Below are 14,109 nucleotides of genomic sequence, written 5' to 3' on the forward strand. Positions count from 1 at the left end.
TAGAATGTAGAGCTAACAAGAAGGCACAGTGTGTGTGTGTGTGTGTGTGTGTGTGTGTGTGTGTGTTGTTTTGGGGGTGGGGTTGGGGGGGTTGCCACATACCTTGGTGATCTGCGTTTGATCCTGGAATCAAGTGTCCCAGTCAGCACTGTCGACTTCACCCTGTCATCTGGCAGGAAGACATGACATTGAGAAACTAGACCAGATTGGCTGCTTTTTGAAAGAACATTACGAAGCATGTGTTTGTATTACAAGGAGGAAAGATGTTATCTTTACTGATTCTATACAGAGGTTTTCAGAATTTACAGAAACAGAGGCAATGACTAGTTAGATACCTGTAGACTCGTAGGAAATGAATGATGGGAAAGAGGAATTTTTTGTTGTTATTGTTGTCATCCTATTTTACATATAACTTGCTGGGGCCCAGAGAGATGGTTTAGTGGTTAAGAGCCAGCAGCAAGCACATGGTGGCTCACAACCATCTGTAATAGGATCTGATGCTCTCTTCTGGGTGTCTGATGATAGTGATGGTATACTCATACATAAAATAAGTAATATCTTGTAAAAATTACATTTGAAAATATATAATTTGCTTTTGACTGTGTAAATAAGTTATTCAAGAAAAAAAAGAAAACACACACCATGTCTATAAAGAAAACAAAATAAAACAAAAATCCTCCAATGGTATATGTTTCTATTGAAGTGCCCTAGAAGTCAGATACTAAGGGTAAGTTACAAAGGACGTACAGAAAATGATTTCATTTTCTGTTTTCAAAACACAATGTTGAAGTGTATAGGAAGGCTGCCATGTCTGTTTACAGATGTAAAGAAATATGCATGATCATTGATACAGAAGGTCGCCATCAGTCCCTTCAAGGTATAGACTTTTTTAACCCTTCATGGACCTTCATACTTTTCCAGTTATTAAAACCACAAACACTCTTTTGATGTTTTAAAATAGAAAATAATAAAAACGTTTTTTAATTTTATTTTATGAGTATGCATATTTTACCTCTATGAATCTCCATGTACCATTTCCATGCCTGCTTCCTGTAGAGGCAGCAGAGGACACTGGATCCTTTGAAACTGCAGTTAGAGACAGTTGTGAGCCACCATGTAGGTGCTGGGAATTGAACCCAAGTCCCTCTGTACATCCAGTACTCTTAACCACTTAGTCATTGCGCCAGTACCAATAACAAAAACTTGAGTTAATATTTTGAGTGGTTTTGCCACAAACAAAAAAGGAAATTTGTATAAAACTGGGGGAAATGTGAATACATTTTATTCAGGTATTTTTAATTCTTTGATTTTTTTCTTAAGATTTATTTATTATTAAGTGTAAGTACACTGTAGCTGTCTTCAGACACTCCAGAAGAGAGCATCAGATCTCGTTACGTATGGTTGTGAGTCACCATGTGGTTGTGGTTGCAGGGATTTGAACTCAGGACCTTCAGAAGAGCAGTCAGTACTCTTAACCACTGAGCCATCTCTTCAGCCCAAACATTTATGTGTGTCCTTTTTTTTTTTTTAAAGATTTGTATATATATACAGCACACACACACACTAGTACTCTGTAACTGTCTTCAGATACATCATAAGAGGGTGTCAGATCCCATTACAGATGGTTGTGAGCCACCATGTGGTTGCTGGGAACTGAACTCAGGACCTCTGGAAGAACTACTGAGCCATCTCTCCAGCCCCCCCTTTTTTTCAAAGATTTCTTTATTTTTGATATGTGAGTACAATGTAGCTGTCTTCAGTCATCAGAAGAGGCACTGGATCCTATGACAGATGTGTGTGAGTTACCATATGGGGGCTGGGATTTGAACTCAGGACGTTTGGAAGAGCTGCCGGTGCTCTTATCTGCTGAGCCATCTCTCCAGCCCTTGATAATTATATATACATGTATTTTGTATAAATATATATACAAGGTATTTTGTTTGTACGCAATCTTATTCATCCTTTGACTACTCCAAGATTTACCCTCTACCCCACCCCCTCCCAAGTTAGTTTTCTCTCTCTCTCTTTTTTTGTAACCCGTAGAGCTCAATCTGTGCCTCTTATATTTTGTTTTATAGATTGTCACCATCTGGGTGATCGATCCAGAAAGTGCCAGCGTGGAAGAGCTGACAAGGACCGCAAAGAAACCGTCACTGGTAAGCACCAATATCATCATTCATTTGATCACATGGGTCCCCAGTCTTGTTCTGAGGACCGAGTTCAATTGATAGTGTTTTAAGTTTCCTGAGGCCAGTGTAAAACACCGTTATGTTTCATTTAGTCATCATAGGTATTTTGAACTGCCCTCGATCTCTGCAATATATGCCTCTCCATTGAGCATTATTCTGATCATTGGTCAAGAGATAGACCCTTTGTGTGCTTTAAAGGTGTCCTGTGAGTATCTCCATTGAAGTCATGCCTCAGAAACATAGCTAAGGCATAACATAGTAAATATGTCAGCCCTTTCTTATATTCCTTACAAATTTACTGCTTTGAAGAGTTGAATTTTGCATTCTGTTTCAATGTAAAACATACCAAGGAATATTAGTATAGACAGTTGCTCTCATGAGCCTGTTGCTATCTTAGTGACTAGTCAGGAACACTCTGATGTAGGTGTGTGTGTGTGTGTGTGTGTGTGTGTTGGGGATGGAGGTATGCCAGAACATAACATGTGGGTAGTGGCCAGGAGACAGCTTTGTGGAGTTGGTTCCTTACACCTTTATTTGGATTCCAGATGTTTAACTTTGGTTGCCAGGCTTCAGAGTGTAGACCGCCTGCGGCTACATGTGAACTGGGTTGCCTGTTAAGAGAATTTTGAGGTTAAGGCGAGAGAGATGTGAGTCAAGGCGGTTTAATCCGGTCAAGAGTAACTTTAATATTTTTAATGACATGTTATATAGTCTTGGGGGAATCCGCCACCCCTCCCAGAAGCCGGTCACATCAAAGGCAGGGCTGTGAGTCTTCTTTGGCTCCAGGTCTCAGCGGGTCGCCTGCCTTCAGCCTGGCGGGGTCTCTGTTGGGTGTCTGGTGAAACCGTCTTGGGGCGGTGTTGATAGTCAAGGTGAGGTGCCTTATTGTTCTCAGGAACAAAGGCCGGAGGTAGCCCATCGGAAGAGTTGGGGGTTGCCAGCCGGCTGAATGTTGTGGAGGAAGAGACAATTCCCCCTTAATTATTTATTCTTAACAACTCAGTGGATACAAGTAAGTTCATCCAATGGATGACGGGCTTTTAACCAATGAGGGAAAGCAGAGGCCCAACCCCCTTAAACGTTAAGGACATCTTTTTCGGAGGGGCAGGGGGGGAATAGACTGCCTTTTTAATTCAAGGACAGTCTTTCAATGTCAACCCCCATGTAGCTGGGCGTGCTTTTTAGGGAAATTCGGAGACAGGATTTTTTTTTTTCCTTTTCCCCTGCAGTGTCTCACCTCGCACCTCAACTGATGCCCATGTTTGTTATATTAACAAACATGCATAGTTCCGAATACTATGCAGCCTCCTTTCTGAGGGATCCACTGGCAGAGTGAATGCTCTGCTGATAAGTGCTGGCTGGCTATAATAACCACCCATCCTCAACCTGGGAGCCATTGCTGAAGGAGTTTATCTTCTGAGTGTTATCTGCTTGAAATATAAAAGGAGATTAAGAGAAAAACCTGTATGGTCAGTATCAGAAAGCCCAAAACGTTTAGTTTAATTGAAATTCAGTGTCCTCAGGCCAGAAGCCTGGCTTGCAACTTAATTTGCAAGAACACAAAGGAACTTTACTTTCCCAAGTAAGTGGGAAATAGCTTGGAAAAGGCCTTTTGTATTAATTATACTTACCAACAGTTTAGGGGATGTTTACCTGTCTTACCAATCTCTCTGGTAGCCAACGCGCACCGTCTTCTTCCTGAGAGAAAATGTAGACGGACCCCCTCCCCCAGATTAAAACGGGGTCCGGGCCATTCCATGTATTATTTAAAGGGTCCCGCCACTTAACCATGGCGTAGGAATTGGAAGTAGCTGGGTGCCAGTGTCGGTCTGCTGCAGACTGACCTTTAGCATCCGTTTGGAGAAAATTTAAAACAAATAAAACAAAGGCAAGATGTGATTTAGGGGACCTAGGAGGATATAGATTCCCCTTCTTAGTTTTAAGAAGCCAGTTTTTAAGGGTGCGGTGAGCACGCTCTACGATTCCTTGCCCCATTGGATTATAAGGAATTCAAGTTTTAAGTTTTATATTAAATTCCTTGCAAAAAGAGATAAAGTTCTTACCAGTGTAGGCTGGTCCATTGTCTGTCTTAATGACTTTGGGTAATCCCATGGTATTAAAGTCTTGTAAACAATGATCAATTACATTTTTAGAGGCTTCTCCCGAATGCAGGGAGGCAAAAATGAGTCCCGAGCACGTATCAATGCAAACACGTATTCTTGGACCAGATATATTCTTGCTGTCCTTGGTTCCAAGAAAAACGAACGTTAAACGAGAGAATTTGGGTAAGAATTGGTAATTCGCTAAAGACAGCCAAGGCAGATAATATTACTCTCTGCCTCTAGACACTTATAAAGGATATTATAGATGAAGGAGGTTTGGAAGAATTAGATATTATTCAGGAAATTGAGGAATCTCAAGAAGAAAGCCTGCCAGAGAGGACCCCTACAAGGGAGGACCCTCCACACCCTAAGTCACATAAACGCAGGGACAGTGCTGATGAGCCAATTGTAAAAAAGACAGCTCATTACAAGAATAGAACAACTGAATCTCATGGAGAAGAATGGCCCCCTATCGCGCCATCTGCTCCGCCTATGACCTTGATGGCAGGAGACGAGGTCCAGAAAGGCATGCAGTTACAAAAGTTAGAGTTTGAAATTAAATTGCAGAAATTGACTAATGAATTACAGGAGCTAAAAAGGGTGTCTAATACTAGAGAGAACAATAATTCTGAGACCCGCCAGTCACCATTAGAAAGAGTTATAAGCCAGGCTCGCAGAGAGGGGCAGGATACGTCAGAAATCTTAGCTTTTCCAGTCCTTGAGATTGAAGACCAGGGCAATGTGATTAGACAATATCAGACTTTGGAATTTAAAGTGATAAAAGAATTAAAGCTAGCTGTAGCCCAGTACGGCCCGACAGCTCCTTTTACACAGGCGTTATTGGATACTGTGATAGAGTCGAATTTAACTCCACAGGATTGGAGAACACTGTGTAAGGCCACGTTGTCGGGGGGTGGGGGAGAGATTTCTTGCTTTGGAGTTCTGAATGGCGTGAGGCTAGCAAAAGAACTGCCACCACTAATACTCAGGCAGGCTATCCAGAATAGAATACTGATATGTTACTTAGAGAAGGTGTATATGAAAGGAATACTAACCAGATGGGGTTTCCCATCACAGTGTATGCGCAGATTGCGGTGGCTGCCCACCGTGCTTGGAATCTTTTACCATCAAAGAGAGATCCTAGTGAGACTCTAACAGGTGTCAAACAAGCTCCCGATGAACTTTTTCAAGATTTCGTGGATAGATTGCTAAAAACAGCTAATAGAATTTTCAAAAATTCTCAGGCAGAAAATCCGCTGGTTACCCAACTAGCCTACGAGAATGCGGCCTGCCGGGAGGCGATTAGACCTCATAGGGGGAAGACAGACTTAGCCAGTTATATTCGTCTTTGTTCTGAGATTGGTCCCTCGTATAATCAGGGTTTAGCAATGGCTACAGCGCTACAGGGAACCACCATTCAGTGAATTCTTTCGCAGAGATGAGGAAATAGAAGGTGTTTTAAATGTGACAGTCTGGGTCATTTAAAAAGTGATTGCCCTGATAACAGGGCTACTGTAAACGGACAATCAGGTTGTTCACCAAGAACATGCCCTAAGTGTAGAAAAGGAAATCATTGGGTGAAGGGATGCAAGTCCAAAACTAATATTCAAGACAGACCCGTGTCGGGAAACGGAAGGAGGGGCCCGCCCCAGGCCCCGATTCATCCGGGACAGACACTCTGTGGGGCAACACAGCTGCTGCCGAGCCAAGGAAATCTATCTTTGAACTCGCCAGAGCTACACCAAGAAGCGCAGGATTAGACCTCTGCTGTATATTCCATGCCGTATTAGCCCCACGTTGGGCGCCAATATGTAGACCGCCTGTGGCTACATGTGAACTGGGTGGGTTGCCTGTTAAGAGAATTTTGAGGTTAAGGCAAGAGAGATGTGAATCAAGGCGGTGTAATCCGGTCAAGAGTAACTTTAATATTTTTAATGACATGTTATATAGTCTTGGGGGAATCCGCCACCCCTCCCAGAAGCCGGTCACATCAAAGGCAGGGCTGTGAGTCTTCTTTGGCTCCAGGTCTCAGCAGGTCGCCTGCCTTCAGCCTGGCGGGGTCTCTGTTGGGTGTCTGGTGAAACCGTCTTGGGGCGGTGTTGATAGTCAAGGTGAGGTGCCTTATTGTTCCCAGGAACAAAGGCAGGAGGTAGCCCATCGGAAGAGTTGGAGGTTGCCAGCCGGCTGAATGTTGTGGAGGAAGAGACATCAGAGGTGTATTTTGACTTGCCCCAGGTCATTGGTCACTAACTCTTCCTTATCCAGCCGAAGCCCATTCATTGGCCAAGTTATCTTTTTATTTGGTTGTATAACAAAGCTCCTATTTCACATTTAGAGCTTCCTGTTATTTAAAAATTGTATTCATAGTTGTGTTCTAATTTAGCATGGTATCCATATTAAAATAGAAAACTAGTATAGTATGTTTTTGTTTCTTGGTTAACAAGAAAAATGGAAATAAGAAAATATCCAACTATTTCTCTGTCCTTGAAATACAGGCACTTTATGTGAAGGTTTGGAAAGAGTTAAACTACAAGGCTTATATTTTCTTACCTTCCATTAATTTGTTAAAGTTTTAATTTTAAAATCATTTTACATTTACATAATTATTGCAAAGATAGTTCCTCCTATTATTATCTTATACTTGAATATTTGTCACAAGCTATGACATATTGATATATTGTTATTAACTAAGGCCTATATAGGCCTTTCCTCAGTTTTCTCCAATACCTCCTCCTTCTGCTCTGAAATCCCATTCGTGTAGTAGTTTATGTTTGCTTGCCCAGTTTTGTCTTAGTTGTAAGTTTCTATAAGTTTTCTGTGACCTTGACAATTTTGAAGATTCCCAGTCAGGTATTTTGCAGAATGTCAATAAATTGAGAATTTTTTTCTAGTAATGAGTCTGGAGTTAGATGTCTCAAAGAGAAATACCACAAAGGACCACAGCTGTTGCCATCAGGTCATGCTGAGGGTCTGTCCTACCAATGTAACCTAACAAGGTGTGTGCACGCAATGCTTGTCACAGCACACATATGGAGACCAGAGGACAATTTTCCTCTTAACACCTGTGTCCCAGGGATTAAACTCAGGTCATCAGGTTTGGTGGCAAGTTGCTTTATCCACTGAGTCGGTTCACCCTCCACTTACTTTTTTTCTTTAATGTGTTTTGCTGGCACGTGTGTCTGTGTGATGGTGTCAGACGCCCTGGAACTGGAGTTATAGACAGTTGTGAGCTACCATGTGGGTCCTGGGAATTGAATCTAGATCCTCTAGAAAAGTCATCAGTGCTCTTGCCCACTGAGCCCTCTCTCCAGCCTACACTAACATTCTTAAAGCAATTTACATAATTTAATATTTTATACCTTTTTTGTGTGGAAGACTTATGTGTTACTCTGACCTACTTATTTGCTCACTGCTTTGTTTACATCAGTGTAGGTTTATGTACTTGTCACATGTGTTGGGTTAGAACATGATGCTGCCATCTGCTGTAACCCTTTAATTAGATTTATGTATCCCTTTTGACATGTTCCCAACATTGGTTTGCCTTGGTCTGATTTTAACCCTTGCAATCGTTTGAATGTGTATCTGAATGTTTTAAGGTGGGATTAACAAGCCACAATCATTAGGCATGTAGAAGCCAGGGGTGCTGAGACCTATGTAGGTTGTGATGGCCTAGCTCGAGAGATTTCAGAGGAGACCAATATTAGTAAGTGGCCCAGAGATCACTCTTGTGGTATTTTGGTGAAGATTGTGGATGCCTCTCTGAAAATTCTGCCTGAGGCTAAATGGAAGAGTTTTAAATTAGCAGTGTTGGCAGAGGAGATTTCAAGACTGTCTAGCATTAACTCCAGTCATGTGGCTATTAGTGGTCACTCGTATGCAGATCTACAGTGCAGAGAACAAGCTACTCAAGGAAAAGTATAAAATGTGTTGTTTGAGAAAGGAAGGAGCACCAGGAAGTGCAAGTGCACTTAAATCCAGTGGTCAGGGGGCAGAAAGTTTACAGGAAAGTGTGATGATGAGTGGAGTAAAGGGAGCAGTGACCTTAGGCAAGACACCACCCAGCTGAGCTTCCAACTTTGAAAAGGAATTAAAGAAAATTGAAAGAAACCGTCAGCAACAAGAAAGCTGATACAGACATGGTTGAATGTAGAAGCCATGTTCTAGCCCTAGCCAGAAGCAGAGCTTGGCAGCTCAGTCGTGTGGCTCTTGATTTAGAGTCAAGGTATAAGAAATGGTTTTTAGAATCTCCCTCCATAGCTAAGGAGAGCTGCTAGGGCCAGACATGTGTCAGCGGTGTCCCTGTATGGAGGCCTAGCGCGTCCCTTGCATGAAGCTGGGAAGGTGAAGCGTGGCTTGTGTTAGAGACACCAAGATGTTGGAGATGCCGGGGGTATGCAGCCAAGGACAGCTGCTGCAGACAGGAAGTGGAACCAGCCCAAGAAAGAAGTGTGTTTCACTCAACAAAGCTGGATGGAGTTAGAGTTCTTAAGAGCTCCTTGACTTCAGACATGGAGGTGGAGGGTTTGGAGTTTGCCCAGCTGTTTTTTATTCTTGTTTTGTCCAGTATTTCCTCACTACGCTCCATTTCCCCACATCTAGAATGGTAATTTATGTTCTGTGCCATTTTTTTGTTGGAATTATGTGATCTGCTTTTTTATTTTGATTTTTTATAGCACTTACTATTTAGAGATTGCCATGAGTCTAAAAAAAGACTTTGAATTTTGGACTTTTAAACAATGTTGAGACTAGGAAGGATCCTGGAGACTTTTGAAATTGGACTAGATGCATTTTGTGTTATGATGTGATTATGAGCCTAACTGAACCAGAGAGTGGAATGTGGTGGTCTGAATAAGAATGGCTCCCATAGGCTCATCTATTTGAATACTTAGTCCTGGAGGGTGACACATGATTATGTGATGGGGCCTTGCTGGAGTAGGTTTGACTTTGCTGGAGGAAGTGTGTCGCTGGAGGGGTGGGATTGAGGTTTTAAAAGTCCAAGCTAGCTCCTGTGTCACTCTCCTTTCTACTGCCTATGAATCTAGATGTAGAACTCTATGCACCTTCTCCAATACCTTGTGCCGCCATGCTCCCCACCATGATGATAATAGACTGAATGTAAGCCATCCCCAACTAAATACTTTCTTTTATAAGATTTTCCTGTCTCTTCATAGAAATAGAACTCTGACTAAGACAGGAGTGGTGTCCCATCTCAGCTGTTAGAACAAACAGATGTCACTATACTAATCCATACGCATATGCCCACATGTATGTACAAATTTTTCTATACATCTGTGTTGCAGTAAATCTGCAGCCCCAATAAGCCCATGTAAAAAAAAAAACACAACTCAATTATTATACTTATAAGCTGCACGCCTAGATTGGGCAGATGTACCACTAACTACACTACCCCAGCTATGAGACCCCTTTCTACTTGCAGCTTTTCCAGGCCATGTGGTTCTGCTCCATCTTCCTTCCTCCTCTTCTTCTTCAGTCCTTCCCCTCCCTTCCTCTACTCTCCACCCCACCTTTCCCTTCCACTGCCCAGTCACAGGCTCCAGCCTTTATTTGACCAGTTAGAATGGGTGGAGGATTCACATGAGATCACCTGAGTACATGATCCACTCCTCGTGGGGCAGTCCCTCTTGAGGAAGCAGAATTAAAAACAGCACTGGGGCAACCCACAACATATCAGTAGTATGTTAAGCTAAACTTGAGTTCATATTCTCCAGTTTATTAGTCTATTATCACATAAATCATTCGATCCTGTAGGCTTTCTATTTGCATCTTAACAGTAAGAAATCAGCCTTGAGCTAGAGAGATAGATAGCTCAGCATTTAAGAGTACTGGTTGCTTTTCCAGAGGGCCTGGGTTTTTTCTCCAGCACCCATGTGCAACTTATAACTAACTATAGTTTCTAGGGCAGTGACTTCTTGTAGCCTCTGTGGGGACCAGGATTGCACATGTCATACAGGCACACATGCAGCCAAAGCACCTGTGTATTTGGACTATTTTCAAAACAACAAAAATGAAGTTAACATTTCACTATCTGTTATTCATTAATTTAATTTCAAATATATATTTATTTCAGTCTGCTTGGGCTGTCTTAACAAAACACCTTATATTAAGTGGCTTTAGAACAAAGGAAAACGGATTTATTTTCTTCCATTTCTGAAGCTAGACATCCAAGAGTAGGTTTCCCAAGGAACTTGATTTCTTCTGTTAGCTTTCCAAGGCTTGTAGATTATGTGTGGCAGTGTAATTTGATTTGAACAAGGTTTGTGTTTTGTGACTTTCTTCAGTTGCCATAGGATTTTCATGCATTGTCTTTTCTTTCCCACACTCCTTTAAAGCTAAGATATACTCTGTTGTACCACATGCCACATTTTGTTTGTCTCTCAGTGACAGTTGTCTTGTTTCTACTTACGGGCTATTGTGAACTATGCTGGTAATTCTGCTTTAATTTTTTTAGAACCCTGCAGTGTTTCCCATAGCACTTGCCCTGTCTTATATTCCTACCAACAATGCAGAAAGGATGCAATTCTTCCAAAGCCTCAGTTCCACTTTCTAGGTTTTGTGGAGTCCATGCTGTTGTTTTTCTTCTTTAAATAGCCATCATCGTTGATGACAGAGGAATCTCACTGTGCCATTTGCCTGGTTGTTGTTGCTGCTGCTGCTGCTGCTGCTTTGTTTTTGTTTTTGTTTTTCAAGAGAGGGATTCTCTTTATAGTCCTTGTTGTCCTGGAACCCACTGTGTAGACCCAGCTGGCCTCAAATTCAGAAATCCACCTGCCTCTGCCTCCCAAGTGCTAGAATTAAAGGCGAGCGCCACCACTGCCCGGCTGCTGTAGATCCAGCTGGCCTCCAACTCACAGATCCACTTAACTTTGTCTCCTGAATGTGGATTCAAAGTGTGCCCACCTTTCCTGGAATCACATTTCCTAGAATCACTGTAGTTCAGATTTGCATTTCTCTAATGAACAATGATACTACTGTCCATGTCTTCAGGTCCCTATTGACCATTTAAATAATCTTTGGGAAAAAACTGTTTGTTCAAGTCTTTGTTCATTTGTGATCACAGTCTTTCTGAATTCTTAAGCTTTAAGAGCTATGTGCTGCAATAGTTGGTTAATCCTCTCTAAATTTCTCTGGTGGCTGTGCATGCCATTCTCCCCACCACACAAATGTTGTGGATTCATGAATGAGAGACATACACATAGCCCTTTATTTTAATATGTCTTAAACAGCACAATCCAAACTTCCCTGCAGCTAACACACTCTCCCCTCCCATATTCCCAAATTATTACTTATTAAAAACTATATTTTGCCCTGGCTGCTGTGGACCCAGGCCTGCAGCACTCTGGGGCCACAATCCCCAACTCTTACATGTTGGCAGTGTCACTGTCTCTCCGTCCTACACTTCTCAGTCTGAGACTTTCTCCTTCCCTGGCAATGGCGATGCTCTTCCTCCCTGAGTTCCTTGCCAGGAAACCTCAAAGTCCAGTGTCTGTCTCCCTGCTCAGGCATTGGCCATCAGCAATTTTATTTACTAATTAGAGCCAACTGGGGTCAGGGACCCACAGTGTCTGACCTGCAGAAGCTTAAATTCCCATAAAACATGGGAACCCATAATGTTAGCATTAAAATCCACAACATCTATACAGTCTGAATATTGATAATATACTGGATATGATTTGTAAATATTTTCTTTCATACGTGGACTGTCTTTTTACCTTGTTGATGGTGTCCTTTGGTGCACAAAAGCTTTTAACTTTGATGAAAGGTTTTTACCCTTTTATTGACTGCAGCATCAATTTCTCATCTTTTCTTTCTTTATCTATATATGTGAGTGTATGCCATCTTTGTACAAGTGCCCATGGAAGCCAAAAGAACATACTTGAGAAGTATTCAAGGTCAAATTCTACGGACCTTCGGTGTTTGTGGGGGAGATGAAGGGCTTCAGATGGGGACCACCCCAGTATTTCAGATGCCAACAGACATACTTTTTTTTTTTTAATTATGGGGCCATTAGGCTTGGTCAGCAAGTGACATTTTTCGGTTGCAAGCCTGAATTACCTGGGTTCAATCCCTGTGACCTAGGTGAAAGGAGGAGAAAATTGACTTCCTCACATTGTCCTGCATCCTTCACGTGTTTACCATGGCAATGTACACCTCCTATCTGCAATACAAATATAAAATAAACATTTAAAAACTTAGGTTTCTGTATTTCAGGATCTCCATGGTTGTCATTCACATAAGATTCTGATAGTGTAATAATGTTTTCAGTATGTTGGATCCTTTATTATATCTTATATTTCTTTATAGCCTGGAGCAAGTGCCCTACCACTGAACTATACCCGTGTTCTGTGACATTTATAGTTCATAACATTGACATGGGGAGGAAGCTAGATGGTTAAAAAAAGCAAACATAAATAATGAAAGTATGTTTAATATGTAAGCATAAACAGTGTCTTAACTAAAAGAACAAATTTAATACAGCATTAAATACATGAAAGTACTTCCAAATACCTTTGGCTATGAAAATAACAGAAGAGGAACTTTATTTATTTATTTTTTTTCAGAGTTCCATGGTATTGACCAAGCAGATGAACACCCTGGGACAGCGTCCTTCCATATTCACAACTGAGAAGAGGCTCGTGTACCACCCAGGTCCCTTAACTTCAGAAGGGTATTTAATTATTTTTTTAACTCATTTTTAATTTTTAAAAATTAAAAGACTTTTATGAAATGTACCTAACATGTGATTTCCAAGGAAAGAATTTTTTTATGACACAGAATAAAAACCTTCTTCAATAGGGGAATTACATCAATTTTCTAATAAAATTGAATATTTACATGAGAAATATTTTTGTTAGTCTATGTCTTTATAGTGGGGAGTTGAATCCATTGTTATTAAGAGATATTAAGGAATGGTGATTGTTGCTCCCTGTTAATTTTGATGTTATTTATTTGTTTGTGTGGGTATCTTCTTTTGGGTTTGTTGGAAGATTGCTTTCTTGCTTTTTCTAGGGTGTAGTTTCCCTCCTTGTGATGGCATTTTCCATCTATTATCCTTTGTAGGGCTGGATTTGTCGACAGATATTGTGTAAATTTGGTTTTATCATGGAATATCTTGGTTTCTCCATCTATGATGATTGAGACTTTTACTGGGTATAGTAGCCTGGGCTGGCATTTGTGATCTCTTAGGGTCTGTATGAGGTCTGCCCAGGATCTTCTAGCTTTCATCATCTCTGGTGAGAAGTCTGTTTGTGATTCTGACAGGTCTGCCTTTATAAGTTACTTGCCCTTTTCCCCTTACTACTTTTAATATTCTTTCTTTTTTTAGTGAATTTGGTGTTTTGATTATTATGTGATGGGAGGACTTTCTGGTCTGGTCCAATCTGTTTGGAGTTCTGAAGGCTTCTTGTATGTTCATAGGCAACTCTTTCTCTAGGTTAGGGAAGTTTTCTGCAATTTCGTTGAAGCTATTCACTGGTCCTTTAAGTTGGAAATCTTTGCTCTCATCTATACCTATAATCCTTAAGTTTGTTCTTCTCATTGTGTCCTGGAGTTCCTGGATGTTTTGGGTTACCAGCTTTATACATTTTGCATTTTCTTTGACTGTTGAGTTAATGTTTTTTATGGTATCTTGAGCACCTGAGGTTCTTTCTTCTACCTCTTGTATTCTGTTGTTGTTTGCATCTATGACTCTTGAATACCTTCCAAGGTTTTCTATCTCCAGAGATGTCTTACTTTGTGATTTCTTTATTGTTTCTACTTCCACTTTTAGATTCTGGATGATTTTGTTCAGTTCCTTCACT

At 41.1% G+C, this 14,109-nt stretch overlaps 1 protein-coding gene across 2 annotated transcripts in view; it reads left to right on the forward strand.

The window, feature by feature from the left end:
• Positions 1-14,109, forward strand: part of LOC127697237 (cation channel sperm-associated auxiliary subunit epsilon-like) — a 94,842-nt gene that overhangs the window by 25,178 nt on the left and 55,555 nt on the right. For both annotated transcript variants that reach the window (XM_052200231.1, XM_052200230.1), the window contains 2 exons: positions 2,079-2,156; positions 12,871-12,977. In XM_052200231.1, the coding sequence (XP_052056191.1) occupies positions 2,079-2,156; positions 12,871-12,977 (185 nt within the window). The remainder of the gene's footprint in view (positions 1-2,078; positions 2,157-12,870; positions 12,978-14,109) is intronic.

The sequence above is a fragment of the Apodemus sylvaticus genome, chromosome 12 (genome assembly GCF_947179515.1).
Source record: "Apodemus sylvaticus chromosome 12, mApoSyl1.1, whole genome shotgun sequence".
NCBI classification, from domain to species: Eukaryota; Metazoa; Chordata; class Mammalia; order Rodentia; family Muridae; genus Apodemus; species Apodemus sylvaticus.